The 24,000-nt window shown below is 50.6% G+C and overlaps 4 protein-coding genes across 6 annotated transcripts; 2 read left to right on the forward strand and 2 right to left on the reverse strand.

The window, feature by feature from the left end:
- The first annotated feature begins 311 nt into the window (after window positions 1–311).
- Window positions 312–6,201, forward strand: LOC124472391 (anoctamin-8-like). Its single transcript, XM_047027184.1, has 12 exons — window positions 312–344; window positions 597–749; window positions 883–1,009; window positions 1,835–1,890; window positions 1,990–2,064; window positions 2,991–3,254; window positions 3,428–3,714; window positions 3,929–4,091; window positions 4,211–4,402; window positions 4,575–4,706; window positions 5,289–5,399; window positions 5,629–6,201. The coding sequence occupies exons 1-12, from the start codon at window positions 312–314 to the stop codon at window positions 6,199–6,201; spliced, it is 2,166 nt and encodes a 721-aa protein (XP_046883140.1).
- A 1,997-nt stretch (window positions 6,202–8,198) lies between these two features.
- On the reverse strand, window positions 8,199–11,778 carry LOC124472533 (DET1- and DDB1-associated protein 1-like). Its single transcript, XM_047027452.1, has 5 exons — window positions 11,478–11,778; window positions 11,087–11,167; window positions 10,825–10,876; window positions 10,462–10,523; window positions 8,199–9,181 (listed from the first exon to the last, which is right to left on the reverse strand). Exons 1-5 carry the CDS (start codon window positions 11,484–11,486, stop codon window positions 9,077–9,079), a joined length of 309 nt encoding a protein of 102 aa, XP_046883408.1. The 5' UTR covers window positions 11,487–11,778; the 3' UTR covers window positions 8,199–9,076.
- A 348-nt stretch (window positions 11,779–12,126) lies between these two features.
- mrpl34 (mitochondrial ribosomal protein L34) lies at window positions 12,127–13,696 on the reverse strand. Its single transcript, XM_047027451.1, has 2 exons — window positions 13,560–13,696; window positions 12,127–12,946 (listed from the first exon to the last, which is right to left on the reverse strand). Exons 1-2 carry the CDS (start codon window positions 13,613–13,615, stop codon window positions 12,673–12,675), a joined length of 330 nt encoding a protein of 109 aa, XP_046883407.1. The 5' UTR covers window positions 13,616–13,696; the 3' UTR covers window positions 12,127–12,672.
- Window positions 13,697–14,090: 394 nt separating this feature from the next.
- abhd8a (abhydrolase domain containing 8a) lies at window positions 14,091–21,919 on the forward strand. 3 transcript variants are annotated; one of them, XM_047027412.1, is made up of 6 exons: window positions 14,091–14,424; window positions 14,677–14,782; window positions 18,489–19,354; window positions 19,650–19,820; window positions 20,256–20,472; window positions 21,521–21,919. In XM_047027412.1, the coding sequence occupies exons 3-6, from the start codon at window positions 18,498–18,500 to the stop codon at window positions 21,722–21,724; spliced, it is 1,449 nt and encodes a 482-aa protein (XP_046883368.1). In that variant the 5' UTR covers window positions 14,091–14,424; window positions 14,677–14,782; window positions 18,489–18,497; the 3' UTR covers window positions 21,725–21,919. The 3 variants fall into 3 exon arrangements, with proteins under 3 accessions (XP_046883368.1, XP_046883367.1, XP_046883369.1); XM_047027411.1 differs by having other exon boundaries at window positions 14,091–14,782; XM_047027413.1 differs by lacking the exon at window positions 14,677–14,782.
- The last annotated feature ends 2,081 nt before the right edge of the window (window positions 21,920–24,000 follow it).

The raw sequence follows: 24,000 nt of genomic DNA on the forward strand, positions 1-24,000 counted from the left end.
GAGAGAGAGAGAGAGAGAGGTCATCCTAAACTTCACAGGCCCGGCTAGCTCAGTCGGTAGAGCATGAGACTCTTATCTCAGGGTCGTGGGTTCGAGCCCCACGTTGGGCGATGGTGTTTTGTAGGTTGCCATGCCTACCAAACCAGAACTGGGATACAGGAACACCTGAGTTGTCCTGCACCTCTTGACAGTTTCCTAGCGCCCGGTCTAAACCTACAATCAATAACCTAAACCTTGAATAAGGAAATCCTGGTATTATGGAAGGTACTGTTCTCCAATAATAATTTTAATTTACCTAACAACTGAGAATTATGTCAACTAAGAATGACCAATATGATATCTCTGTATCTGTTGTGTTGATGTGTGTGTGTGTGTGTTGAGGTCTGTGTGTGTTGACGTGTGTTTGTGTGTTGATGTGTGTGTGTGTTGATGTTTGTGTGTGTGTGTGTGGGGGGGGGGTCACGCTCAGGTCACCTAGTTCTGCTGCTCAGCCTGTTCTCAGGTAAAACCAGTTTCCACTGCAGCACCTGAGTCATGGTCTCTTTCACTTCCTGTACCTCCCCCCCCCCCCTCCCCCCCCTCCCCCCCCTCCCCAGGGGGTGCAGCGTGTGAGCCCTGTGACTGGCTGTGAGGAGCTGTACTACCCCCCCTGGAGGAGGGCAGTGTTCCGCTGGATGATCAGCCTGCCTGTCTGCATGCTCTGCCTGGCCTTCGTCTTCCTGGCCATGCTGGTGTGTCTGGAGCTCCAGGTCAGAGCACACACACACACACAGACATATACACACACACACATGTACAGACACACACACACATTTACACACACACATATACACACACGCTCCAGTTGCTGATGTATTGAGTATGATGTATCTTGTGTTCCAGGAGTTTGTGATGAGTTTGAAGGAGCTTCCAAACGTGACCCGGTTCCTCCCCAAGATCCTGCAGGCCATCACCGTGTCTGTGTGTGACGAGGTGTACAAGAAGATCGCATACTGGCTCAACGACATGGGTACCCTCTCTTCTCCTCTCTTCTCTTCTCCTCTCCTCTCTTCTCCTCTCTTCTCTTCTCCTCTCCTCGCCTCTCTTCTCCTCTCCTCCTCTCATCTCCTCTCATCTCCTCTCTTCTCCTCTCTTCTCCTCTCTTCTCCACTCCTCTCCTCTCCCCTCCCCTCCCCTCCCCTCCTCTCCCCTCCTCTCCTCTCTTCTCTTCTCTTCTCTTCTCTTCTCTTCTCTTCTCTTCTCTTCTCTTCTCCTCTTTTCGCCTCTCTTCTCCTCTCCTCCTCTCATCTCCTCTCTTCTCCTCTCTTCTCCTCTCTTCTCCACTCCCCTCCCCTCCCCTCCCCTCCCCTCCCCTCCCCTCCCCTCCCCTCCCCTCCCCTCCCCTCCCCTCCCCTCCCCTCCTCTCCTCTCCTCGCCTCTCTTATCTTCTCCTCCTCTCTTCTCCTCTCCTCTATTCTCCTCTCCTCTCCCCTCCCCTCCCCTCCTCTCCCCTCCTCTCCTCTCCTCTCCTCTCCTCTCCTCTCCTCTCCTCTCCTCTCCTCTCCTCTCCTCTCCTCTCTTATCCTCTCCTCCTCTCATCTCTTCTCCTCGCCTGTCCTCTCCCCTCCTCTGCTGGGTCTGGGGTTAGAGTAGAACCGTCTGGTTCATCATAAATTATTTTGCACAGACCTCTCCCTGGGGAACTCTGGGATCAGATCTGGACCTCAGCTCTCCAGTCCAGCCACCTGTCTCTAGGAAAGGCCCAGGCTTTAAGGAGGGCCTACTCCCAGCTAGCTCAGACAGGCCGCTCCAGTCTTGTTGTGTTTTGGTGATCTTGGTGCTGTTTGTTTTACAGAGAACTACCGCCTCCAGAGGGACTATGAGAACAACCTCATCATCAAAATTGTTGTTGTAAGTTAAAAAACTAAAACAATATTGAGGTGGGTTCTACATGATGTGGGGAAGTAAAGAGAAAACAGATCTTGTATGTGTCTCATCTCTGTTCTGCAGTTTCAGTTCATCAACTCCTACCTTAGTCTGTTCTACATCGGGTTCTACCTCAAGGATATGGAACGCCTGAAGGAGGTTAGACCCGTCTATCCATCCATCCATCCTGTTATCCATCCATCCTGTTATCTATCCTGTTATCCATCCATCCTGTTATCCATCCATCCTGTTATTAGGGTGACCAGACGTCCGGATTTCAACCAGACAGTCCGGTTTTCCAGCCCTTTGACTGGACCGCTGTTGCGTGTCCTCCTTTTGCCCTTTTGTCCTCCTTTTGCCCTTTTGTCCTCCTTTTTGACCCTTCCTGCCCACCGTCGCAATATACCACTCGTGGGCTTTCAGATGTCAAAAAGAAAGTCCTCCTTCAAACCTACGTGGAGTTCAGAAGATGCCATAAGAGCAGCATATTCAATATCATGCCTTCTGTAAGCTCTGTCGCATTGACATAGACGTGAGTAGTCGGGGTTTTAGAGCACCATGCCGGCGCTACAAAACGGCACAAGGATAATGCTAGTTCTGCCAGGCACTCGTCCGTAAGATCATTTTTTGCTCAGAACACAACAACAGCAGATGATAAAACAACCGCTGCTGAGCTGACCAAATTCTATATTTGAATTTCTATTACAATTGAAATTGCTTGAGGAGTGGTACTGTCTTATTTTCTTATTGATCTTTTTACTAAACTTGTCTCACTTAAGACAACAGAAAATCAGTGCTCGTTTATTGAAGTATTGAATTTGTTTTCAAACTACAAATGTAGACTTACTAAAATTACAAAGTAATTGAGTCCCCCCCCCCCCCCCCCCCTGGTCAACAACTTTTTAGGTTTGTCCTCCTTTATGGACCCAAATGTCCTCCTTTTCAGGGTCATGCTTCTGGTCACCCTACCTGTTATCCATCCATCTTGTTATCCACCTGTTCATACAAAATTAAGAGGAAGTAATGTATTTATTTTCCTGTGTCCTACATGTGTCCTACATGTGTCCTACATGTGTTCTCCCCAGATGCTGGCCACACTGCTCATCTTCCGCCAGATCATGCAGAACTTTGTGGAGGTTCTCCAGCCATACCTGTACGAGCACCACAAGCTGGGGGTGTTCACGCCCAGGGTCCTGTGGGAGCAGGCCCACACTGGGGTGCTCAAGTACGGACGCCTGGCACTAGGAAAGGCCCAGGCTTTCGTGGCGACCTACTGCAAGCAGGCCTCCAGAGGCTTAGCCCACCCTGAGACGAGAGCATCTGAGCGGGGGAGGAGGGGAGACCTGAAGGTACTGCTGACACTCTGAGGGGAGGGAAGGGGAGAGGGGGAGGAGGGGATTGAGAAATACAAATAAAAACGAGGAAAAAAAGGGAAAAAAGTTTTTTCCTGTATAACATGTTCACGTCCCTGGGTGAGAGCAGGCCTCCTGTATAACATGTTCATGTCCCTGGGTGAGAGCAGGCTGGCTTCAGGCTGTCGGAGGAGGAGTGGGAGCAGAGCGATGGTCTGAGACACAGGAAGGTCTGTTTCACCGAGACGGTGGCCTACAACCACCCCGCCGCCACGGCAACCCCCGCCGCCACAGCGACCCAGCAGGGGGCGGGGCCTCTCAGCTTCCTGGAGGACAGCCCCACCCTGCTGGAGGATGGCATGCACGCCACCAGCCTGTTCACCCTGGACGACAGCGACCACGGCGACAGTGACCACGGCGACAGCGAGGCGGAGACGGCGGATGCAGTGGCGACCATGTAAGCGACACCATTAAACGCGTCACAGGGATTACAAAGTGTTTAAGACTTTATTTAACCTGACAAGTTTCACCTCTTTTGTGTAGGTCGCCCAGCCTAGATGAAAGATATTTAAAATTAAAATAAAGGTTGTTAACTATCAAATTGGGTAAACTTGACGTAATGGGGGAAAAACTACGCTTTTTAAAAATATATTATTTTTATTGGAGAGCAGCGCCAGTACGACCAATGGTTCTGAAGCGGCAAGTGAGAATGGGCGTGGCCAGGCAGACAGGAAGCAGGACAGGAAGTCATGGATTGATCCTCCGCTGGAGGAGGAAGAGTGTGGCTTGACTCTGACGCAGGCGGAAATCCAGAGCTGCATGCAGACCTACGAGGTACGATGATGGTGGTACACACACACACACACACACAGCATCTCATCATGTTGTACTGTCCTGTAACACTGACCCTCACACCGCCTCGTGTTCAGTCCTCTGTCCGCTCTGACCCCCAGAGCACTCTGGAGGACTATCAGGAGATGTTCATCCAGTTTGGCTACGTGGTCCTCTTCTCTTCTGCCTTCCCGCTGGCCGCGCTGTGCGCGCTCATCAACAACGTGATCGAGATTCGCAGCGACGCCCTCAAGCTGTGCTGCGGGTTCCAGAGGCCCTTTGGAGAACGCGTGGACAACATCGGACAGTGGCAGGTCTGGAACCAAGACAGAGGAAGCTACCAAGGAACAGGGGGTCTAGAAGAGGGTTGCAAAGTCCTGGATTTGATGCATTATCTTTGGCAAATGCAGGGGTGTGCTAATATGCTCCCTCTCTTTCCCCTCCCCCCTCTTCCTCTTCCTCCCCTTCTTCATCCCCCCCATACAGACGGGGATGGAGGTCATGGGGCTGATTGCCATCATCGTGAACTGTTACCTGATTGGCCAGTGTGGTCAGCTGCAGCGGCTGTTCCCCTGGATGAGTCCTGAGATGATCATCATCTGTATTGTACTGCTTGAGGTATGACAGACAGACAGACAGGCTGTCAGGCAGACAGACAGGCAGACAGGTAGGTAGGTAGGCAGGTAGACAGGCAGACAGGCAGACAGGCAGACAGACAGACAGACAGACAGACAGACAGACAGACAGGCAGGCAGGCATGCAGACAGACAGGCAGACAGGCAGACAGGTAGGTAGGTAGGCAGGTAGACAGGCAGACAGGCAGACAGGCAGACAGGCAGACAGACAGACAGACAGACAGACAGACAGACAGACAGACAGACAGGTAGGCAGGCAGGCAGGCAGGCAGGCAGACAGACAGACAGACAGACAGACAGGTAGGTAGGTAGGCAGGCAGGCAGGCAGGCAGGCAGGCAGGCAGGCAGGCAGGCAGGCAGGCATGCAGACAGACAGGCAGACAGGCAGACAGGCAGACAGACAGACAGACAGACAGACAGACAGACAGGCAGGCAGACAGACAGACAGACAGACAGACAGACAGGCAGGCAGGCAGGCAGGCAGGCAGACAGGCAGGCCTCCAGGTAGACAGACCTTGGCTGATTTAGAGTGTGTGTTGACAGCACTTTGTGTGTGTGTTGACAGCACTTTGCTGTCCTGCTGAAGTACATCATCCATGTAGCAATCCCTGACGTTCCTGTGTGGGTGGCGGAGGAGATGGCCAAGCTGGAGTACCGACGCAGGGAGGCCTTCAAGGTAGGACTGGGGGGCAGGGGGGCTGGGGGGCAGGGGGGCTGGGGGGCTGGGGGGCTGGGGGGCAGGGGGGCTGGGGGGCAGGGGGGCTGGGGGGCAGGGGAGCCTTCAGAGTAGGAGAGTAGGGCTATCGCCTTCATGAATTGAGCCCATCTCTCTCCCCCATCCCTTCCCTCCTCCCTCCCCCTCCTCCTCCTCCCCCTCGTCCTCCCCTCCTCCTCCTCCTTCTCAGAAACACGAGATCCAGGCCCAGCAGCACTTCCAGCAGCAGCAGCGCCAGCGCCGCGAGGAGGCGGAGCTACAGAGGCAGGCGGAGCAACAGGCCGAGGCACGCCAGGAAGGCAGCGGCAAGGCTGAGGCCCACCAGCATCACCACGCCGCCGGGGGGGGCAAGGGGGGCGGGGGGGACAAGCCCCGCAGGCCCAACTCCCTGCTGGGCTCCAACAAGCTGAAGCAGATCATCCCTCTGCAGGGGAAGTTCTCGGGGTCGCCCCGCTCCCCCCAGACGCCCCCGGGCGGGGAGGTCAAGCTGCCTGCCTTCCTCAACAAGCTGCTCAACAAGTCCCCCGAGGTGAAGAAGGAGGCCGCGGCCCCCGGGGGCCCGGAGCGGCCAGGAGCCCCCGGACAGCCCTTCAGCCCGGGCAGGCTGCTGGCCCCCAGCAGGTCTGGGGGGACGGTGGTGAGTGGGGGGCCAGGGGGGCCTGGAGGGGACGGCAGCACCACGCCCGAGGAGCTGCCATCCAGCGAGGGGGAGGGGGGCGAGGGGAGGCCCGGCGCCATGGAGACTAACGGCTCAGGGTCGTAGGCGTCGCCATGGAGACGCACAGTGCCAAGCCGGGGGGGGGGGGGGGGGTGCTGAGGAATGATGGGGAGGTTGAGGAACATTGAAGAACACAAGAGGAACAGAAGACTGCATTACTGGTTTTGGGGTCTTTACAGACTTTTATTCCAGAATCTTGTGTACCGTCTGCCTCAAATTGATAGTCAGGTTGTCAAGTTGAGACGACCGCCTCATCACATCCTAGGCTGAATATATTTGATATTGATCCTGGTCATGTATTCGTTCGGGACGATGTCTGATATGTTGTAAATGTTCTGGACCGCATGTCTTCTACACTGGTTCTAAACTGTGTCATGAACTGGATGTGGTCCAAACCAGAGTCTATGAGTACAGTACATCTAATCTACTGTTCCTGGACAGTGGGTCTAATATTGTAAAGATTCTGGACGGCAGAACTTTGTGTTCTGAAGCATGATTCCCAGCATGCGTGTGACATAGAGTAGTCTGTTTCTATGGAGCACCTTAAACATGCCGCAACACACAGCATTATCATCTAGATTCACTGTGAAATACCGTCTATTTTATATTCAGTTTTTTCTATGAATTTTATTTTATTACATAAAAATAGTGAATGTACCACAGTGACACCAAATAAGACTCACTGGAATAAATATAACTGGGAAAGGTTTTGTGTTAATATTTTGAAAGTTATACAAAACAAAAACCTAAACTATAATGATAAAATAAAAATAGACCATAAAACAACAAGATTTACTTTATTGAGAACAAGAATGCAAAGTTTTCAAACCCAAAATGGAAGAAGTCTTCATTAAATATACTTTCATTTGACATGAAACAAAATAAAAAATAAACACTTTCGTTTTTTTCTCCAATGCTCTGTTATCAATATTCTTCCACTGACAGAAAATTGTCATAAAATATCCCAAAATAACAGAATTAAACTGGGTAGATATTGCTGGACTTTTTTCCACCCACTAAAATCAGAAGGATTTAACAGGTGAATCATATTAGCGACGTCCACAGAAGCGTTCACACAGTTCCTACTCTGCTCCAGAATCTGCATCTACCGGACAGGGAGGACCAAGGGCATCCAAATCTAAACAAGTTATATAAAAAAATAACCCAATAGGCTACCTGTGAAAACACACAACATTAAACTGTATCTGCAGACGGCTGGGGTAACTAGGTGCTCAACAGCCATCCCATAAGACAACCTACCACCATCTCAGACCTCTCTGGTCTGAGGAGTTTAGAGGCTACATGCACATGGGTGACCCAGGAAGTGACCCAGGAAGTACTCAGTTCCACTTCCTGTTTCAATTCTGAGAGAGCTATACATACACATGGTGACAGGGTTGTCAGGGCCACGCCCACTGCAAGTCTTTATACATAGCAGCATAGGCGAACAGGGGGAGGGGTCAAACACTGGGCACACTACGGTGGCTGAACTACACCAAGCTTCAAAAAACCTGAATGGCACTTTCCTCCCAAAACTTGACATCCATGTCATGACAGTCCCTGTCTGGGAAATCTCTAAATCACAAGATCCACCGTGGATCTTAAACTGGTGCTGATGAGCCAAGTTGCTATAAATGCACATCACCCGGATCATCACCCGGATCATCACCCGGAACATCACCCGGAACATCACCCGGATCATCACCGGGATCATCACCCGGAACATCACCCGGATCATCACCCGGAACATCACCCGGATCATCACCGGGATCATCACCCGGAACATCACCCGGATCATCACCCGGATCTAAAGTTTCAAAGGGGAGCATCTGGCAGAGCTGTGCTGAACACCAAAAGAACACACTGCAGATCTCACTTCACTATCGTAGTGTGTTAGTATTGCTCCCATTAGCTCAGTACAGCGAGAAGGTTTGCATGTGAATCCCGTCATGTGATCCACGTGGAAGCATTTCATTTACATTTCAACCAATCAACGGCCTCCAAAACATCTGTACTTCCTGATTCCTAGATTGTTACCGTGTAAACCATGAGGGGGGGGGATCACATGATCATGGAACACATTTCCATTAAGGCCACTCATCACACACTCTCTCTCTGAACACATCCCTCAAGGCTTCCTCACAAACACTCACTCAGACACATTCTCAGCTCAGGGTTCAAACTTGGTCCTCCCCTGAGCCCTAAAGCACTGCAGGTGGAGCCCTTCAGCACTGCAGGTGGAGCCCTACAGCCCTATAGGTGGACTGTGTCTCTGCACAGCTCACTCAGCTCTCACATTAAACACTTTGAAGTCTACGTCGCCACCTAGTGGTAGAGGCGATCCTCCAGTCACCACAACCAGGAGCAGGACTGATCAAGCACCACATGCTGACAGACAGACCATAATAACACAACACTTAAAACATGCAGACGAGGATGTACACAACTGTACAAGTAAACTAAAAAATTATAACAATCACATAATGAGCTCTAAGGAATGAGTCCCGGTGGAAGGAGATGGTAGGGGGTGAGGAGGTAGATTGCTGCCTGGGCCTTTTCACCAGGGAAGATGAATACACTAATCAGAGGGGATGGACAGAAGAGGATGGAGGCGTGAAGGAGGAGGATGTTGCCCAGATGAACCCAGACAAGGTGGTTTGTCTCTCACAGCAGCTTGGATGATGGTGGTCAGGCCACAGTCCTGCTCTCTGCTCCTTTATCACTCGGCTTGTTGCTAGTGTGTGTGTGTGTGTGTGTGTGTGTGTGTGTGTGTGGTCATGTAATCAAGCATAATTGTAGTGAGTGTGTGGCTGTGTGCTTGCTTAGGCCTGGGAGTATGCGTATAGATGTGTGTGTAGGCGTGTGTCTGTGTGTATTTGTGAGTGTGTGTGTAGTTGTGTGTCCCTCAGTCAGTGTGGTTCTAGAAGTCCTCGTTGAGCTCCCTGTCTGTCCTCGCCATCTTCCTGGGAGGAGCAGCCATGTTCTCCACCTCAGACGCTTCCTGCTCACGCTTCTTAGCTGCATTCTGGAGGAAGGGGGGGGGGAGGAAGTTAGGGTGTGGTGATGGTGTGGTGTGGTGAGGGTGCGGTGAAGGTGTGGTGTAGTGAGGGTGTGGTGTGGTGAGGGTGCGGTGAGGGTGCGGTGAAGGTGTGGTGTAGTGAGGGTGTGGTGAGGGTGTGGTGTAGTGAGGGTGTGGTGTAGTGAGGGTGTAGTGAGGGTGTGGTGTAGTGAGGGTGTGGTGTAGTGAGGGTGTGGTGTAGTGAGGGTGCGGTGTAGTGAGGGTGTGGTGTAGTGAGGGTGCGGTGTAGTGAAGGTGCGGTGTAGTGAGGGTGCGGTGTAGTGAAGGTGCGGTGTAGTGAGGGTGTGGTGTAGTGAAGGTGTGGTGTAGTGAGGGTGTGGTGTAGTGAGGGTGCGGTGTAGTGAGGGTGTGGTGTAGTGAGGGTGTGGTGTAGTGAGGGTGTGGTGTGGTGAGGGTGTAGTGTAGTGAGGGTGCGGTGTAGTGAAGGTGCGGTGTAGTGAGGGTGTGGTGTAGTGAAGGTGTGGTGTAGTGAGGGTGTGGTGTAGTGTGGGTGTGGTGTAGTGAGGGTGTGGTGTAGTGAGGGTGTAGTGAGGGTGTGGTGTAGTGAGGGTGTGGTGTAGTGAGGGTGTGGTGTAGTGAGGGTGTGGTGTAGTGAGGGTGTGGTGTAGTGAGGGTGTAGTGAGGGTGTAGTGAGGGTGTAGTGAGGGTGTGGTGTAGTGAGGGTGTAGTGAGGGTGTGGTGTAGTGAGGGTGTGGTGTAGTGAGGGTGTAGTGAGGGTGTAGTGAGGGTGTGGTGTAGTGAGGGTGTAGTGAGGGTGTAGTGAGGGTGTGGTGTAGTGAGGGTGTAGTGAGGGTGTGGTGTAGTGAGGGTGTGGTGTAGTGAGGGTGTAGTGAGGGTGTGGTGAGGGTGTAGTGAGGGTGTAGTGAGGGTGTAGTGTAGTGAGGGTGTGGTGTAGTGAGGGTGTAGTGAGGGTGTAGTGAGGGTGTGGTGTAGTGAGGGTGTAGTGAGGGTGTAGTGAGGGTGTGGTGTAGTGAGGGTGTGGTGTAGTGAGGGTGTAGTGTAGTGAGGGTGTAGTGAGGGTGTGGTGTAGTGAGGGTGTAGTGTAGTGAGGGTGTAGTGAGGGTGTAGTGTAGTGAAGGTGTGGTGTAGTGAGGGTGTAGTGAGGGTGTAGTGAGTGAGGTGTGTGAGGGTGTAGTGAGGGTGTAGTGAGGGTGTAGTGAGGGTGTAGTGAGGGTGTAGTGAGGGTGTAGTGAGGGTGTAGTGTAGTGAGGGTGTGGTGTATCTACCTTCTTGTCCCACTGCTGGTGAAGGTACCTCAGCAGAATATTTGTCTTCTCAGTCACGATGACTAGAAGACCACAAACAGACAATTACTCAGGTTACTTATATTTCATTTATTTCGCTCTATAAAAACAGAACATATGGGAAGTAAAGCAGAAGATCAAGGAAGTGTGTAGTTGTAACCACATTTTGGTGGTCCGATTCAAGGAACGGTCTGTATTTACCACAGTGCAACATAACCACACCCAGGAGGGCAACAGGAACGAGCACAGTCACCTACTGACTAGCAGCAGAGAGGAGCTGTAGATTCTACTCTGTATCTGTCTGGTAGAAGAACTACACCTTCTGGCGGGTTATTGGATACTTACTCTGTTCAGACGGATACTCCCGCGTAGGAAGGTACACGGATGGCCGTCGGTTCTGTAATTTAAAAAAACGATTCATCGCTAAGAGACGTTGCCTCGTTCATTGATTTTTTTGCCACGTCCTTACAGATGATCGTTGACAACAACCGGAGCATTCTTGAACTTCCCGGTCTAATGGTGACGTGCTCAGGTAGACAGATCACCTTACGTGATAACGTTCTAATGGCAGACACGAAATATGTTGAAGCAATGTGCGGTAACTTACCGATGCTTTACAAACGGAGTCAGCATGAAACCTGCTGAAATTGCTTTTGTTGTATACAGGGAGTCCTTTCAGGAAGTCAGCCTAAACAATGAAAATCAAGTTTACTGACCAAAGCGAAAGTAAAAGCGGCTAGGATTCAATAACAATGTTGCCGAGCCCCATTAACTTGTCCGTTAACCAATTAGCTACAAAGACTGGCAAGCTTAGGTTAGTGTATTAGGTGGCGAGCTTGCAGTATTTTTGTTCTGCTAACTAGTTCTAGACAGACAGCTGAATAACATCCGCTGTAAACTAGCTAACTCCACACTTAAGTTGGCTTGAGCGAGAACAAAAAAATGTAGAGCTAGTTTAATCGAAATGAGCATTGTTTCCAGCAGTCTAACTTGCTTACCTTGTCCATGTCTTTTCCCCAAAGTCACTAGCTGGTTGGCTAGCTGCTGGGATCCTGTTATTTAGCTTCCACAGGACGGGTTGTTTACCAATTCGCTCACTGTAAAACAACGCACAATTAAAAATGTGTACCTAAATAAATCTTATTGAAGTGATTTTGGCGCAGATCACATCACGATGCACTTATAAACGGTTCGTTTGATACTTATTCTTAGCTAGATATGTAGCTAATAGTTTATTTAACCGTGTGATACGCAATATATCGTCTCCGTTTTTGTTTTTTGCCTTGCTTTTTGCTTCGTGTGAACATGGGGGCGGTAACCTTCTCATTGGCTGATCATTCATTGGCTGCAGAGCAATGGAATGCCAAATAACGGTTTTAATTGGTTAGATAAGTATAGCGTAACAACCCAACCCTCCAATGCCAGAAGGGGTACGCCTAATAAGAAGACGGGAGGGGCGTAGGATCAAAACACAAGACATACAAAGTCGAAACGCATAAACTTAAACTAGCCCTTTACCTCAAAATAGAGCACAACATTTAAGGAGTCATTTTTACAGTTTCTCATTCATAAATACTTAATATTTAATCACTTGCCAATACTGTAAGTACTTAACCATCACCACCACAAAGAACGTGAATCTGAGAGTGATTTATGTACAAGTATTTATTTAGAGCAGCACACACATTCAAACACATTTTAATGGCTCTGGTACAACAAGCAGAACGCACAGATGCAGAATCCCAGCCTACCGATGGACAAGAGTAATAACAATTATTTGGTGTCTTTCAGTCACAACTTCCATATGATGAGCCATTTCAAACCAAGACGTACAGGATAGCCTGCCTGTCTGTAAGATAGCCTGTCTGTCTGTCTGTCAGTAAGACAGTTACATGGGTGACTGCTTCCTGCCTGATTACAACCCAGAGTAGCCACCCTCCGCTGCCTGAGGTCTACAGAGTTCGTCCGATGACCAAGTTAAACCAGACATATTCAAACACATTGCGAAAATGATTCGATACAAATCAGACCATCATCAAATAACTTCTTAAACTGAGCAGTCCCAAAAGTGGTAACACCCTCAGATCTCAACCCTGCACAATCGTCCCAACACGGCTATTTATTCACACAGAACCTCCAGTACCAGGACAGGTCTGATCAAAGTCCAACAGGAAGTAGTCTTTTCTTGGTCCGTCAGTGTGTCAGCGACTTCCTCCCTTTCAGCATCCTCCGCAGGATGACCTCGATGCCTCCCTGGGTGCTCAGTCTCTTGATCCAGCCGTGGGTCCTCTTCCTCTTGATGTTCTTGGGCTGGTACTCCGTACCTCGCTTCCTGGTGCGGATCTGCTGATACTGCCACGGAAGCTGCTGGAACACCCCCGCTCCCTCCGAGCGCCACGAGAGAGGAGCGCACCTGCCGCTGGAAGTCTGGGCTTCTAGAACGGCGCCCGGTGGAAACAAGCCACTCCTGCGTGGACACGGAGGAACGAGATGATGGAAAATACAGTGAGTGAACGGATAGTTGGACGCTGTTTGAAAACTGGGTTTTGTTTCTACATAATGGCCCAGTTTTCCCAGACAAGGATTAAGCCTTATCTTAGACAAAAAACGTAGATCTTAATTTAATTTTCTCTCTTACTCTAGGTCTAGGCTTAATCCGTGTCTGGGAAACTGGGCCTATAGGTTTAGATCAATAACACAACTATTGGTTCTGCACTGACTCAATTGAACCAATTCGGAAGATAACTGTGGGGTATTTAGTTAAGGATAGAGTAACTACATTTCTTAAGATAACACCATAATAACTAGCCAATCACATGATGTGTGATGTAAATAAATCATGTACGTGAATTTGCAAGCTCGGTTATGGGAGAATGAACAGCCACCAATTAAGGCATCAACAATAAACATCAGTTTGTCACGAATCTAAACTCAAATAGTATCGACCGTAGTAGTGCCCAGCTTGTTAGCAACTGATGAGGCTACGCTAGTTAGCTAACCTGACATAACTTTATCTGTAAAGGCAAGATTTCTTGCCCTCAGTTTTATCTTCAAAATGATTGTATGGTTACTATAGTTACCTGCTCGAGGTTATCACTCCACTGAAGCGGGACAGCGAGGATCTTATGATATTCATTTTGGAATATCTACACGATTTTGCACGGACATTGAAACGGCATGAAAGTCATTTGCCTGCAATGCCAACCCGGACCTCAGACCATGGAGGCATGTGATTGGGTGCTGGTAAAGGAACCCGACCAATTACATTGACGCTTACTGAACCAACACGAAAGACGCATATAAAACAAGTGTTTTTCATTGTACTTTCATCTTGGACCAGCCTGTTTGTTTGTAATTTTGGACAACAGCTTCTGCTTAGTGTAAAAACACATTAACACACACACACACACACTAATTGCAAAACGCACATACACACTCTAACACACTCACTCACTGTAACACACACTTGTTACCCACCCATCCCATCCGGCCTTAGCAACAAGAACACACGGCACCCTATAGGCTTGTTCGCAGGCTCGGGTTGCCGGCTATTCGCTGCTCCTCGTGCCACTCCGACGGAGCGAGAAAAAAACCTTACAGAATACCGTGGATGCAGACACAGCTGGGGCAACAGGGTTGTCAGAGCATCGTCTGTATACGCAGCGCCGGGGACGTGTAGCAACGCCAAATAGCCCCAATTTCGAGACATGCATTATTTAATTAGCCTACTTTAGTCTTATTGCGCGTGTTTGATTTATTAATGTGTGGCTTGTTCACTGGACTCAATGTCAATGCTGCAGAGCGATACACTGCAGAATCACACTGAGGGTCATTTTTGGTTTGTTTTTTTGGTGCGCCAAATGCATCGTATTTTTTCACAGTTTGTGACTGATCTATGATCTGAGCCGTTCTTAGTCATCACGTGACGCACCTTAACCCTCGCAGGTAAGCATCGCTTCCTCTCTGCAGTAGACAACATGCATGATGATAGGATTTGGTCTAAACGACAGTGATGATCAAGATCCATATGACGATTATGCTCATATGCTGATCCATATGTTTTTGCACAAATACAATACGTTTGATAGGATATCAAAGTGCATCACATAGTCGGATCATATTGAACATGTATTGGCATGTTACATTCTATTGCGCAATACATTTCCACTCAATAGTATTGATGTATTTTGTTGCCAGATATCTCGTCTGCACCCTGGAGCTGTAGATCCTCATATCCTGCTATGAAATGTCTGTAAAATAACGTGGAGGATGAAAACGATGCGTGCACAAAGCTGTAAACATAGTATGTCAAACATTGATGTTACTGTGCTCTTATAACATGCAAATCATCTTGATATCCTTCAATTACACTGTCAATTCCAACCTGTGTACCAAACCACAGGTTTGTTGTGGTTGTAGAAAAAAGCATTTGTGTCTCCTTAAGCCAAGTGATGAAGGATGAATATCAATGAGGATGCTGAGCTGGCAACTGCAAAGGCGGTATATGTAGGTTAGAGAGAGAGAGAGGGAGAGAGAGAGAGAGAGAGAGAGAGAGAGGAGGAGAAAGGAGGAGGAGAAAGAGAGAAGAGAGAGGAAGAGAGAGAGGGAGGAGGAGAGAGAGAGAAGGAGAGAGAGAAGAAGAGAGAGGAGGAGTGAGAGGAAAGAGAGAGAGAGAAGGGGAGAGAAAGAGAGAGAGCACATTATGTCCTGTCTGTCTGAATGTGTGTCATGTCCGACTGCCAGGATACACCAGTTATTTCTGCATTGCAGAGTTGAGCCACACCGCCGAGCAAGATGGCTGAATGTGACGGTGTGGATATGAGTTGAATTTAGGGTGGTCCTCTGGCAAGCCTGTTTGTATTCACATCACGCTCAATCACTACCTCATCACCGCATCCTGCTTGACATCCCAGTCAGGCAGCCTCATCAGGTCACCCCTCAGCAGAGGTGACACAGAGGGCAGAGCAGTGGGCTGGGTGTGGAAGGTTCTGGTGCAGGCAGGGTTGTGGTGTGGAAGGTTCTGCTGCAGGTTCTGGTCTCATTCCCAAGGTGACCACTTCTTACAAGTATGCCCAGTACTGCCCTCGCTGGCCCATCACATCTCAGGTACAGCCCATGTGATGGATCAGCCGGCCAATGAGATGTGTGATTACTGCTCAGGGAGTCAGGTGGGGATGTACACTTTGTGTGACCTCTGGGTTCTTTCCTCATGTCTCCGTTAATTCTCCTTCTTCTACCTGCGATTCCCAACCTGTGGGCCAGGGTAATGCAGGTGGGCCGCCAAACCAATTAAAACTAAAATATGAAAAATTAATATATACAAATATGTATACATACTGTTGGTAAAAAAAAAATTAAACAACATTTTGCCTTTTATTCATAATGACTGAAACTCCAATATATACGCTTAGCACGTTGACGGTAGCCCAACCAACATTTCCATCTTAACTTGCACACGCCCACTGTGCACGCGTCACTTCCGGTAGCGAGCAGTTACATAAGTTCTCAAACACAAAATGCCGGGGGTTTTGGAGTTTGGAAGATTTTCCCAAAATGACCATTAACGATGTACATAGGATTCTATGTTGCTGCCCTTCAAGCACGAGGGAAGGTTCAGCTGGCCAGGTGGCCAGGTGGCCGTCAGAGCGGACAAACAGGACTGAGGTGGAACCATCACACTCCCCCATCAGACACATCTGCTTTACGCAGTCAGAAGGATTAATAATTTAGACTCATCTTTCCTTGTTTGAATAATGTATAGCACTGGAGTGGGAAGAGGAGGAAGAGGAGAAGGAGGAAGAGAGTGAGGAGGGAGTTAAAGGTGATGGGATGAAGGATGGATGTGTGACATGTGAGTTATGGTGTGTGTGTGTGTTCCAGACACAATTCATGATGACACGAGGTCTTCCGGCCTGGCTGCTCCTGATATAGAGTATTTGCATTTGTTCTGTACCGAAGCAGGAAGTGATGTACTTTATCTTGACCACCATGACAGGACACACAGTGACGTTGTTTTTATACAGCAGACTGTTTTATCTAAAGCACAAACACAGCTTAGAGACAGTACAGGGGTAAATCTGTAATCAATATTACAGTCAGAGTCAGGAATGGTGCAGCCATAATAACATCTCGACCATAGTGCCACTAGAACAACATCTCGACCACAGTGCAACAATAATATCTCAACTGCAACATACAGTACGGTCTCAGTCCTGCTCGAGTCGCCTGGCTGGCGTCCATCTTGTCTACAGAGTCCCAGTGTCATGGCAGCCCCTGTCACAGAAGAAGGAGCGGTCTGTCCCAGTGCCAGCTCTGTGTCATACAGCAGACAGCGTGTCTGTCCCAGTGCCAGCTCTGTGTCATACAGCGGACAGCGTGTCTGTCCCAGTGCTAGCTCTGTGTCATACAGCGGACAGCGTGTCTGTCCCAGTGCCAGCTCTGTGTCATACAGCGGACAGCGCGTCTGTCCCAGTGCCAGCTCTGTGTCATACAGCGGACAGATTGTCTGTCCCAGTGCCAGCTCTGTGTCTTACAGCGGACAGCGCGTCTGATCATGTCTGTGGGTGCCATGTTGGGAGACAGAGCCAGGAGTAGTTATAGGTTTGGTGGAGGGGAGTGTGGGAGAGGAAACTCCCCCTCCTCACTGGGACAGAGACCCGGGGCTGGGACAGAGACATGGGACTGGGACAGAGACCTGGGGCTGGGACAGAGACCTGGGGCTGGGACAGAGACATGGGACTGGGACAGAGACCTGGGGCTGGGACAGAGACATGGGACTGGGACAGAGGCCCGGGTCAGAGACCTGGGGCTGGGACAGAGACCTGGGGCTGGGACAGAGACATGGGACTGGGACAGAGACCTGGGGCTGGGACAGAGACATGGGACTGGGACAGAGACCTGGGGCTGGGACAGAGACATGGGGCTGGGACAGAGGCCCGGGTCAGAGACCTGGGGCTGGGACAGAGACCTGGGGCTGGGACAGAGACCTGGGGCTGGGACAGAGACATGGGACTGGGACAGAGACCTGGGGCTGGGACAGAGACATGGGACTGGGACAGAGACCTGGGGCTGGGACAGAGACATGGGGCTGGGACAGAGGCCCGGGTCAGAGACCTGGGGCTGGGACAGAGACCTGGGGCTGTTTACCGTGTCTGTGGAACGGCTGTTGTCCTGAGCGTGATCTCTCAGGTGAGGTCCTGAACGTGATCTCTCAGGTGAGGTCCTGAACGTGATCTCTCAGGTGAGGTCTTGAACGTGATCTCTCAGGTGAGGTCCTGAACGTGATCTCTCAGGTGAGGTCCTGAACGTGATCTCTCAGGTAAGGTCTTGAACGTGATCTCTCAGGTGAGGTCCTGAACGTGATCTCTCAGGTGAGGTCCTGAACGTGATCTCTCAGGTAAGGTCTTGAACGTGATCTCTCAGGTGAGGTCCTGAACGTGATCTCTCAGGTGAGGTCCTGAACGTGATCTCTCAGGTGAGGAGCTCAGCGGTACGGCTGTAGTTCTGAACTGTGTTTTACTGTGAGCTTCATTGTTAGGGACTGACTGTGTATACTGTATATGTGTGTGTCTGTTTGTGTTTGCGAGTTGTGCGAGAGATGTGTTAATGTGAGAGTGCGAGAGAGTGTGTTTCTGTGGTGTTGTGTGTGGGAGTGAGATCCAGTACGGTCTGGTTTAAAGGCTTCAAGGAGATCCTGTTATTCAGTGAATCCTCGTTCCAACACAACATCTCTCTCTGTCTCTCTAACTCTGAGGGGTATCTTTCTGTCTCTCTAACTCTGAGGGGTATCTCTCTGTCTCTCTAACTCTGAGGGGTATCTTTCTGTTTCTCTAACACTGAGGGGTATCTCTCTGTCTCTCTAACTCTGAGGGGTATCTTTCTGTCTCTCTAACTCTGAGGGGTATCTTTCTGTCTCTCTAACTCTGAGGGGTATCTTTCTGTCTCTCTAACTCTGAGGGGTATCTCTCTGTTTCTCTAACTCTGAGGGGTATCTCTCTATGTCCCTTTAGAAGGACGCCATGCTGACCAGCATCACCGAGGGGATCCTGTGCTGCTTGACAGGGAAGACAGGCAGCCTGGTCCTCCCCCTGGACACCTCCCAGCCCGCCTTCCCTGATGGCTTCCACTTTGTGGAGGTGAGACCGGGCAGGGTGCTGAGGGTGAGACACATCCTGCCGGAACGCCAGCCCCCCACCACGGACCAGCTGGGGGGGCAGGAGAAGGAGGAGGAGGAGGAGGAGGAGGAGGAGGAGAAGGAGGAAAGGGAAGAGGGGAGGAAGGATGAAGGCGGGCCAGCTGAAAGTGCTCCCCCTGGTGGCAGCAGGGTACACTGCAAGCGTAAGATCACAGTGTACCGGAACGGTCAGCTGGTGATAGAGAACCTGGGAGACGTTCTCCACTCAGAGATCCTGCAGGGTCAGGATGGGGACCTGGAGCCCTGCAGCACCCTGGAGGTGGAACTGGCAGACTACCGGGAGGTGGCCTCCTCGCCGGACCCCCGGCCCACCCCACCCCTCCCAGCGCTGCCCGGTGACTCAAAACCGGCTCCCCCTCCGAGACGGCGCCGGCGCAAGCCCAAGCGCACGGTGCTGATCGACTCAGAAAGGGCAATCTCCAGCTGCAAGGGCACGCACGCCGATGTGGTGCTGTTCTTTGTTCACGGTGTGGGCGGGTCCCTGGACATCTGGGGCAGCCAGCTGGAGTTCTTCTCTCGGCTTGGATACGAGGTCATCGCCCCGGACCTTGCCGGTCACGGCGCCAGCGTCGCCCCGGAGATGGCGGCGGCATACTCATTCTACGCGCTGGCGGAGGACATGCGCGCCATCTTCAAGAGATACGCTCGCAGGCGCAATATCCTGATAGGACACTCATACGGGTAGGTGACAGGAGGGTTCTGATGAGACGAGAAGGTCTCTTATATGTTATATAGCTGCCATCTTGAATCTCCTCTCTCTCTGCCTCTCCCCTCTCACACCTCCTCCCCTCTTCTCCCCTCTCCCCCCTCTCCCTCCCCTCTCCTCCCCTCTTTTCCCCTCTCCCCCCTCTCCCTCCCCTCTCCTCCCCTCTTCTCCCCTCTCCCCCCTCTCCCTCCCCTCTCCTCCCCTCTCCTCCCCTCTTCTCCCCTCTCCCCCCTCTCCCTCCCCTCTCCTCCCCTCCTGCCCCTCCCCCAGGGTGTCCTTCTGCACCTTCCTGGCTCATGAGTACCCTGACCAGGTGCACAAGGTGGTGATGATTAACGGGGGGGGCCCCACAGCGCTGGAGCCCAGCCTGTGCTCCATCTTCCAGCTGCCTCCCTGTGTGCTGCACTGCCTCTCCCCCTGCCTGGCCTGGAGCTTCCTCAAGTAAGCCCTGACTCTGGGAGACCCTGGAGGCTTTAGTTAAAGCCATTGCACACTGAGTCCCAAATTGGTGTACGAAATGTTTGCACGTTAAAAAAAAAACGACCTCAAGTTATGTCAATCGCGCTTACACACTGCCTCCGAAACTTTTGTCCGACCTCTCCTCTCCTCCCCTCTCCTGTCCTCTCTCCCCTCTCCTGTCCTCTCCTGTCCTCTCTCCCCTCTCCTGTCCTCTCCTGTCCTCTCTCCCCTCTCCTGTCCTCTCCTGTCCTCTCTCCCCTCTCCTGTCCTCTCCTGTCCTCTCTCCCCTCTCCTGTCCTCTCCTGTCCTCTCTCCCCTCTCCTGTCCTCTCCTGTCCTCTCTCCCCTCTCCTGTCCTCTCCTGTCCTCTCCTGTCCTCTCTCTCCTCTCCTCTCCCCCTCTCCCCTCGTGTCTCCAGGGCTGGGTTTGCTCGCCAGGGAGCCAAGGAGAAGCAGCTGCTGAAGCAAGGCAACGCCTTCAACGTGTCTCCGTTTGTGCTGCGTGCCATGATGAGCGGTCAGTACTGGCCGGAGGGGGATGAGGTGTACCACGCCGAGCTGACCGTGCCCACGCTGCTGGTGCACGGCATGTGTGACAAGTTCGTGCCCATCGATGAGGACCAACGCATGGCCGAGGTAGACGCTGTCACCTGAGTCCTGCTCTCTCTCTGTCACCTGAGTCCTGCTCTCTCTCTGTCACCTGAGTCCTGCTCTCTCTCTGTCACCTGAGTCCTGCTCTCTCTCTGTCACCTGAGTCCTGCTCTCTCTCTGTCACCTGAGTCCTGCTCTCTCTCTGTCACCTGAGTCCTGCTCTCTCTCTGTCCCCTGAGTCCTGCTCTCTCTCTGTCACCTGAGTCCTGCTCTCTCTCTGTCACCTGAGTCCTGCTCTCTCTCTGTCCCCTGAGTCCTGCTCTCTCTCTGTCACCTGAGTCCTGCTCTCTCTCTGTCACCTGAGTCCTGCTCTCTCTCTGTCCCCTGAGTCCTGCTCTCTCTCTGTCACCTGAGTCCTGCTCTCTCTCTGTCACCTGAGTCCTGCTCTCTCTCTGTCACCTGAGTCCTGCTCTCTCTCTGTCACCTGAGTCCTGCTCTCTCTCTGTCACCTGAGTCCTGCTCTCTTTCTGTCACCTGAGTCCTGCTCTCTCTCTGTCACCTGAGTCCTGCTCTCTCTCTGTCCCCTGAGTCCTGCTCTCTCTCTGTCACCTGAGTCCTGCTCTCTCTCTGTCACCTGAGTCCTGCTCTCTCTCTGTCACCTGAGTCCTGCTCTCTCGGTCTCCTTCCCTGTCACCTCCCCTGCTCCTGTTCTACCCCCCCTTGTCCTCCCTCCCCCACTGTCACACACCCTCCTCTTCTCCTCATCTGTTAAATGAACACATGACATCCTGACATGGGAACTCAGGCTAAAGGGAGAGCCTCGAAGCAGGATAGCTGTTTGACCAAATGGTTATTATGATTCAATTACGATTCAGTAGATTGAAATTGTATCTGTCCAATGAAGTAGTCAGTATATGTGGATCACTATCTGTCCAATGAAGTAGTCAGTATATGTGGATCACTATCTGTCCAATGAAGTAGTCAGTATATGTGGATCACTATCTGTCCAATGAAGTAGTCAGTATATGTGGATCACCATCTGTCCAATTAAGTAGTCAGTATATGTGGATCACTATCTGTCTTGTTCCTCCAGATCCTCCTGTTTTCCTTCCTGAAGGTTATCGAGGACGGCAGTCACATGGTCATGATGGAATGCCCCGACACCGTCAACACCCTCCTCCACGAGTTCTTCCTATGGGAGCCTGACATGTCCAAAAAGGACGCAGTCAAAACCGACCCTGAGAACGCTGTTGCCGTCAGCAACGGAGGTGGTGCTGTGCAGCCGGTGGACAAATAAACAACCAATGAGGATGCTTGTTTTATGGTGGGAGAAGCCACACAGAGGGCCTGTGTTTGGCAGGTGGTTTGCTGTCAGGCTGAAGGCTGGGACGTCCGGAGAGGCTGGTGACAGGATGAGACCCTGGACTGAGAGAGGGAGGCACCGAGAACAGAGGAGACCCAGGAAGGAGGAGAGGATGGAGGAAGAGGGGAGAGGAGGGGACAGAGGGAAGGAAAGGGGAGTGTGAGAGGAAATAGAAGACAAGGGAAAGGAGGAATCAGATGCGACTACAGAGACGTTTGTTGATGTTTCTGTTTTGGCTGGCGTCTATTTCTGTGTCCTCCATCTTGTGGTGTTTGTATTAATCTCACAGACCCTACGGACGGCGGCCATCTTGTGATTCACTCACGTACTGAGAACATGTTTGGTGAGCCGCCATGAGGAGCCTGAACTATCATGACAGGAGGACTGAGAAGAGTTGCAGCTGTGTCCTCCTGGCTCCAGACCTCTGTCTCTCTGGACAGCAGCAGCTGTGTCCTCCTGGCTCCAGACCTCTGTCTCTCTGGACAGCAGATAACATGGCTGCTGGTGGTTTCAGTGAAGCTCCTGTTTCCTGGTTCGGCTGCAGTTTCCAAGAGACAAACAGGGGAAGGTGGAAGGAACCAGGGGGAAAATTCTAACTTCACAACACAAGGAAGTAACTTTTGTATTGTTTTTGTTGCTTGTTCCATGACAGTACTGTTGCTATGATTACCGTGGACTTGTCATTGTAAAGCAGGGTGTCACACCTGGAAGTGACACACCTGGAAGTGACACACCTGGAAGTGACACACCTGGAAGTGACACACCTGAAAGTGACACGCTGCACCAATGACGCCCTCAGACCAGTGGTACTGGTGGTGGTTGTTAGTAAGCAAATTATGTTAAACAAAAACATATGCAATAAGTTATAATATAAGCTACAAAATGTAACGAAAATAGTAATAATACAAACATTTAACACAACACTTATACAAGCATTTCACAGAGCAGCATTCTACCCTGCCCCAACAGCAGAATCTCACTGTGGGAAAGCCACATCTTTAACAGCTAACACCATTGAGACTAACATTATTGCGTCATCTATAGATAAAGCTTGAACAGTATAATGTTGACTAAAACCAACACTTATACAATAGGCATTGTTAGCTTCTAGTCCCTGCATGGAAGATACTCTAAGATGTCAGAGGCTCAGTTTGACCACAAACGGGTGGAAAGACTGTTACCTGATGAGAATGTGATAACAAGACTCTCAGAACACTGTTACCTGATGAGAATGTGATAATATGACTCTCAGAACACCACAAATTACGTTTCCAGAGAATTCCAGAGAGATCTAAAGTCATCCAGTGTTGTTGTTTTACTTTTTATCGTTGTTTATTTCCTTCTCTATACGCTGCATTTTGTGCTTCTGCAAGACTACGACTGCCATGACACGTTGAACCAAGCCAGTCTGGAGCAGTTGCTCTGCCACGTAAACTCCAATAACAGAAGTTCCCCTCATCATACCCTGAGCTGGATACTTACATGTAGTCATTTAGCAGACACTCTTATCCAGAGCGACTTACAGTAAGTACGGGGACATCCCCCCCGAGGCAAGTAGGGTGAAGTGCCTTGCCCAAGGACACACGGTCATTTTGGCATGGCTGGGACTCGAACCGGCAATTTTCTGATCAATAGCCAGATTCACTAACCGCTCAGCCATCTGACATACTTGCTGTTGAACTCCTGTCTGCGTATGTCACTTTGTCTCAGTGAGACAGTTATGGGTGAGAGTGAGACAGTTGGGTTGTTGTGTGTGTGTAATAAGTCCCGTCAACGGGTGCTACACGATTATGCAATCTGAACAAAACTGAGACCAGAGTTATAGGACAACCAAAAAATTCTACAGAAGTGAAAGAGAAAAGTTTATTTAAAGGGATGAAAGTGTTATGGGTAAAGTGAGTTGGAGCAAAATATAAAGAAAACGATTCCAAAGCTTCTAAAAGTTGCTCAAATAAAAGGCGGTTGTGTTATGAAGTGTGAGCGGTCCTTAGGGGGCTTGTTTAGCTCAGTGGGTCGAGCATTAGACTGCAAGTCGAGGTGACTGGTTCAAATCCTCCTCATCGCTTTGCATAACAGTGTAAATGTTAATCGATGACATAACCGTAGACTACTATTACCGTGAAGACTGCAGCGTTACCCTCCACATAACTTATCGGTGTCAAGTGATGCAACATGCTTCCATTTGTGGTTGAAACGTGTTAATGTAACGG

The sequence above is a fragment of the Hypomesus transpacificus genome, chromosome 10 (genome assembly GCF_021917145.1).
Source record: "Hypomesus transpacificus isolate Combined female chromosome 10, fHypTra1, whole genome shotgun sequence".
In the NCBI taxonomy this organism is placed as follows: domain Eukaryota; kingdom Metazoa; phylum Chordata; class Actinopteri; order Osmeriformes; family Osmeridae; genus Hypomesus; species Hypomesus transpacificus.

Coding starts and splice junctions, on each gene's coding strand:
- mrpl34 (XM_047027451.1), bottom strand. CDS start 13,615: ATGAATATCATAAGATCCTCGCTGTCCCGCTTCAGTGGAGTGATAACC. Junction 12,947..13,559: donor GGAGTGATAACCTCGAGCAG/GTAACTATAGTA, acceptor GTGTCCACGCAG/GAGTGGCTTGTTTCCACCGG.
- abhd8a (XM_047027411.1), top strand. CDS start 18,498: ATGCTGACCAGCATCACCGAGGGGATCCTGTGCTGCTTGACAGGGAAG. Junction 19,355..19,649: donor CTGATAGGACACTCATACGG/GTAGGTGACAGG, acceptor CCCCTCCCCCAG/GGTGTCCTTCTGCACCTTCC. Junction 19,821..20,255: donor CTGGCCTGGAGCTTCCTCAA/GTAAGCCCTGAC, acceptor TCGTGTCTCCAG/GGCTGGGTTTGCTCGCCAGG.
- LOC124472533 (XM_047027452.1), bottom strand. Junction 10,877..11,086: donor ACTCCGTTTGTAAAGCATCG/GTAAGTTACCGC, acceptor TTTAAATTACAG/AACCGACGGCCATCCGTGTA. Junction 9,182..10,461: donor ACCAGCAGTGGGACAAGAAG/GTAGATACACCA, acceptor CCCTTCCTCCAG/AATGCAGCTAAGAAGCGTGA.
- LOC124472391 (XM_047027184.1), top strand. CDS start 312: ATGTCAACTAAGAATGACCAATATGATATCTCT. Junction 2,065..2,990: donor ATATGGAACGCCTGAAGGAG/GTTAGACCCGTC, acceptor TGTTCTCCCCAG/ATGCTGGCCACACTGCTCAT. Junction 5,400..5,628: donor GACGCAGGGAGGCCTTCAAG/GTAGGACTGGGG, acceptor CCTCCTTCTCAG/AAACACGAGATCCAGGCCCA.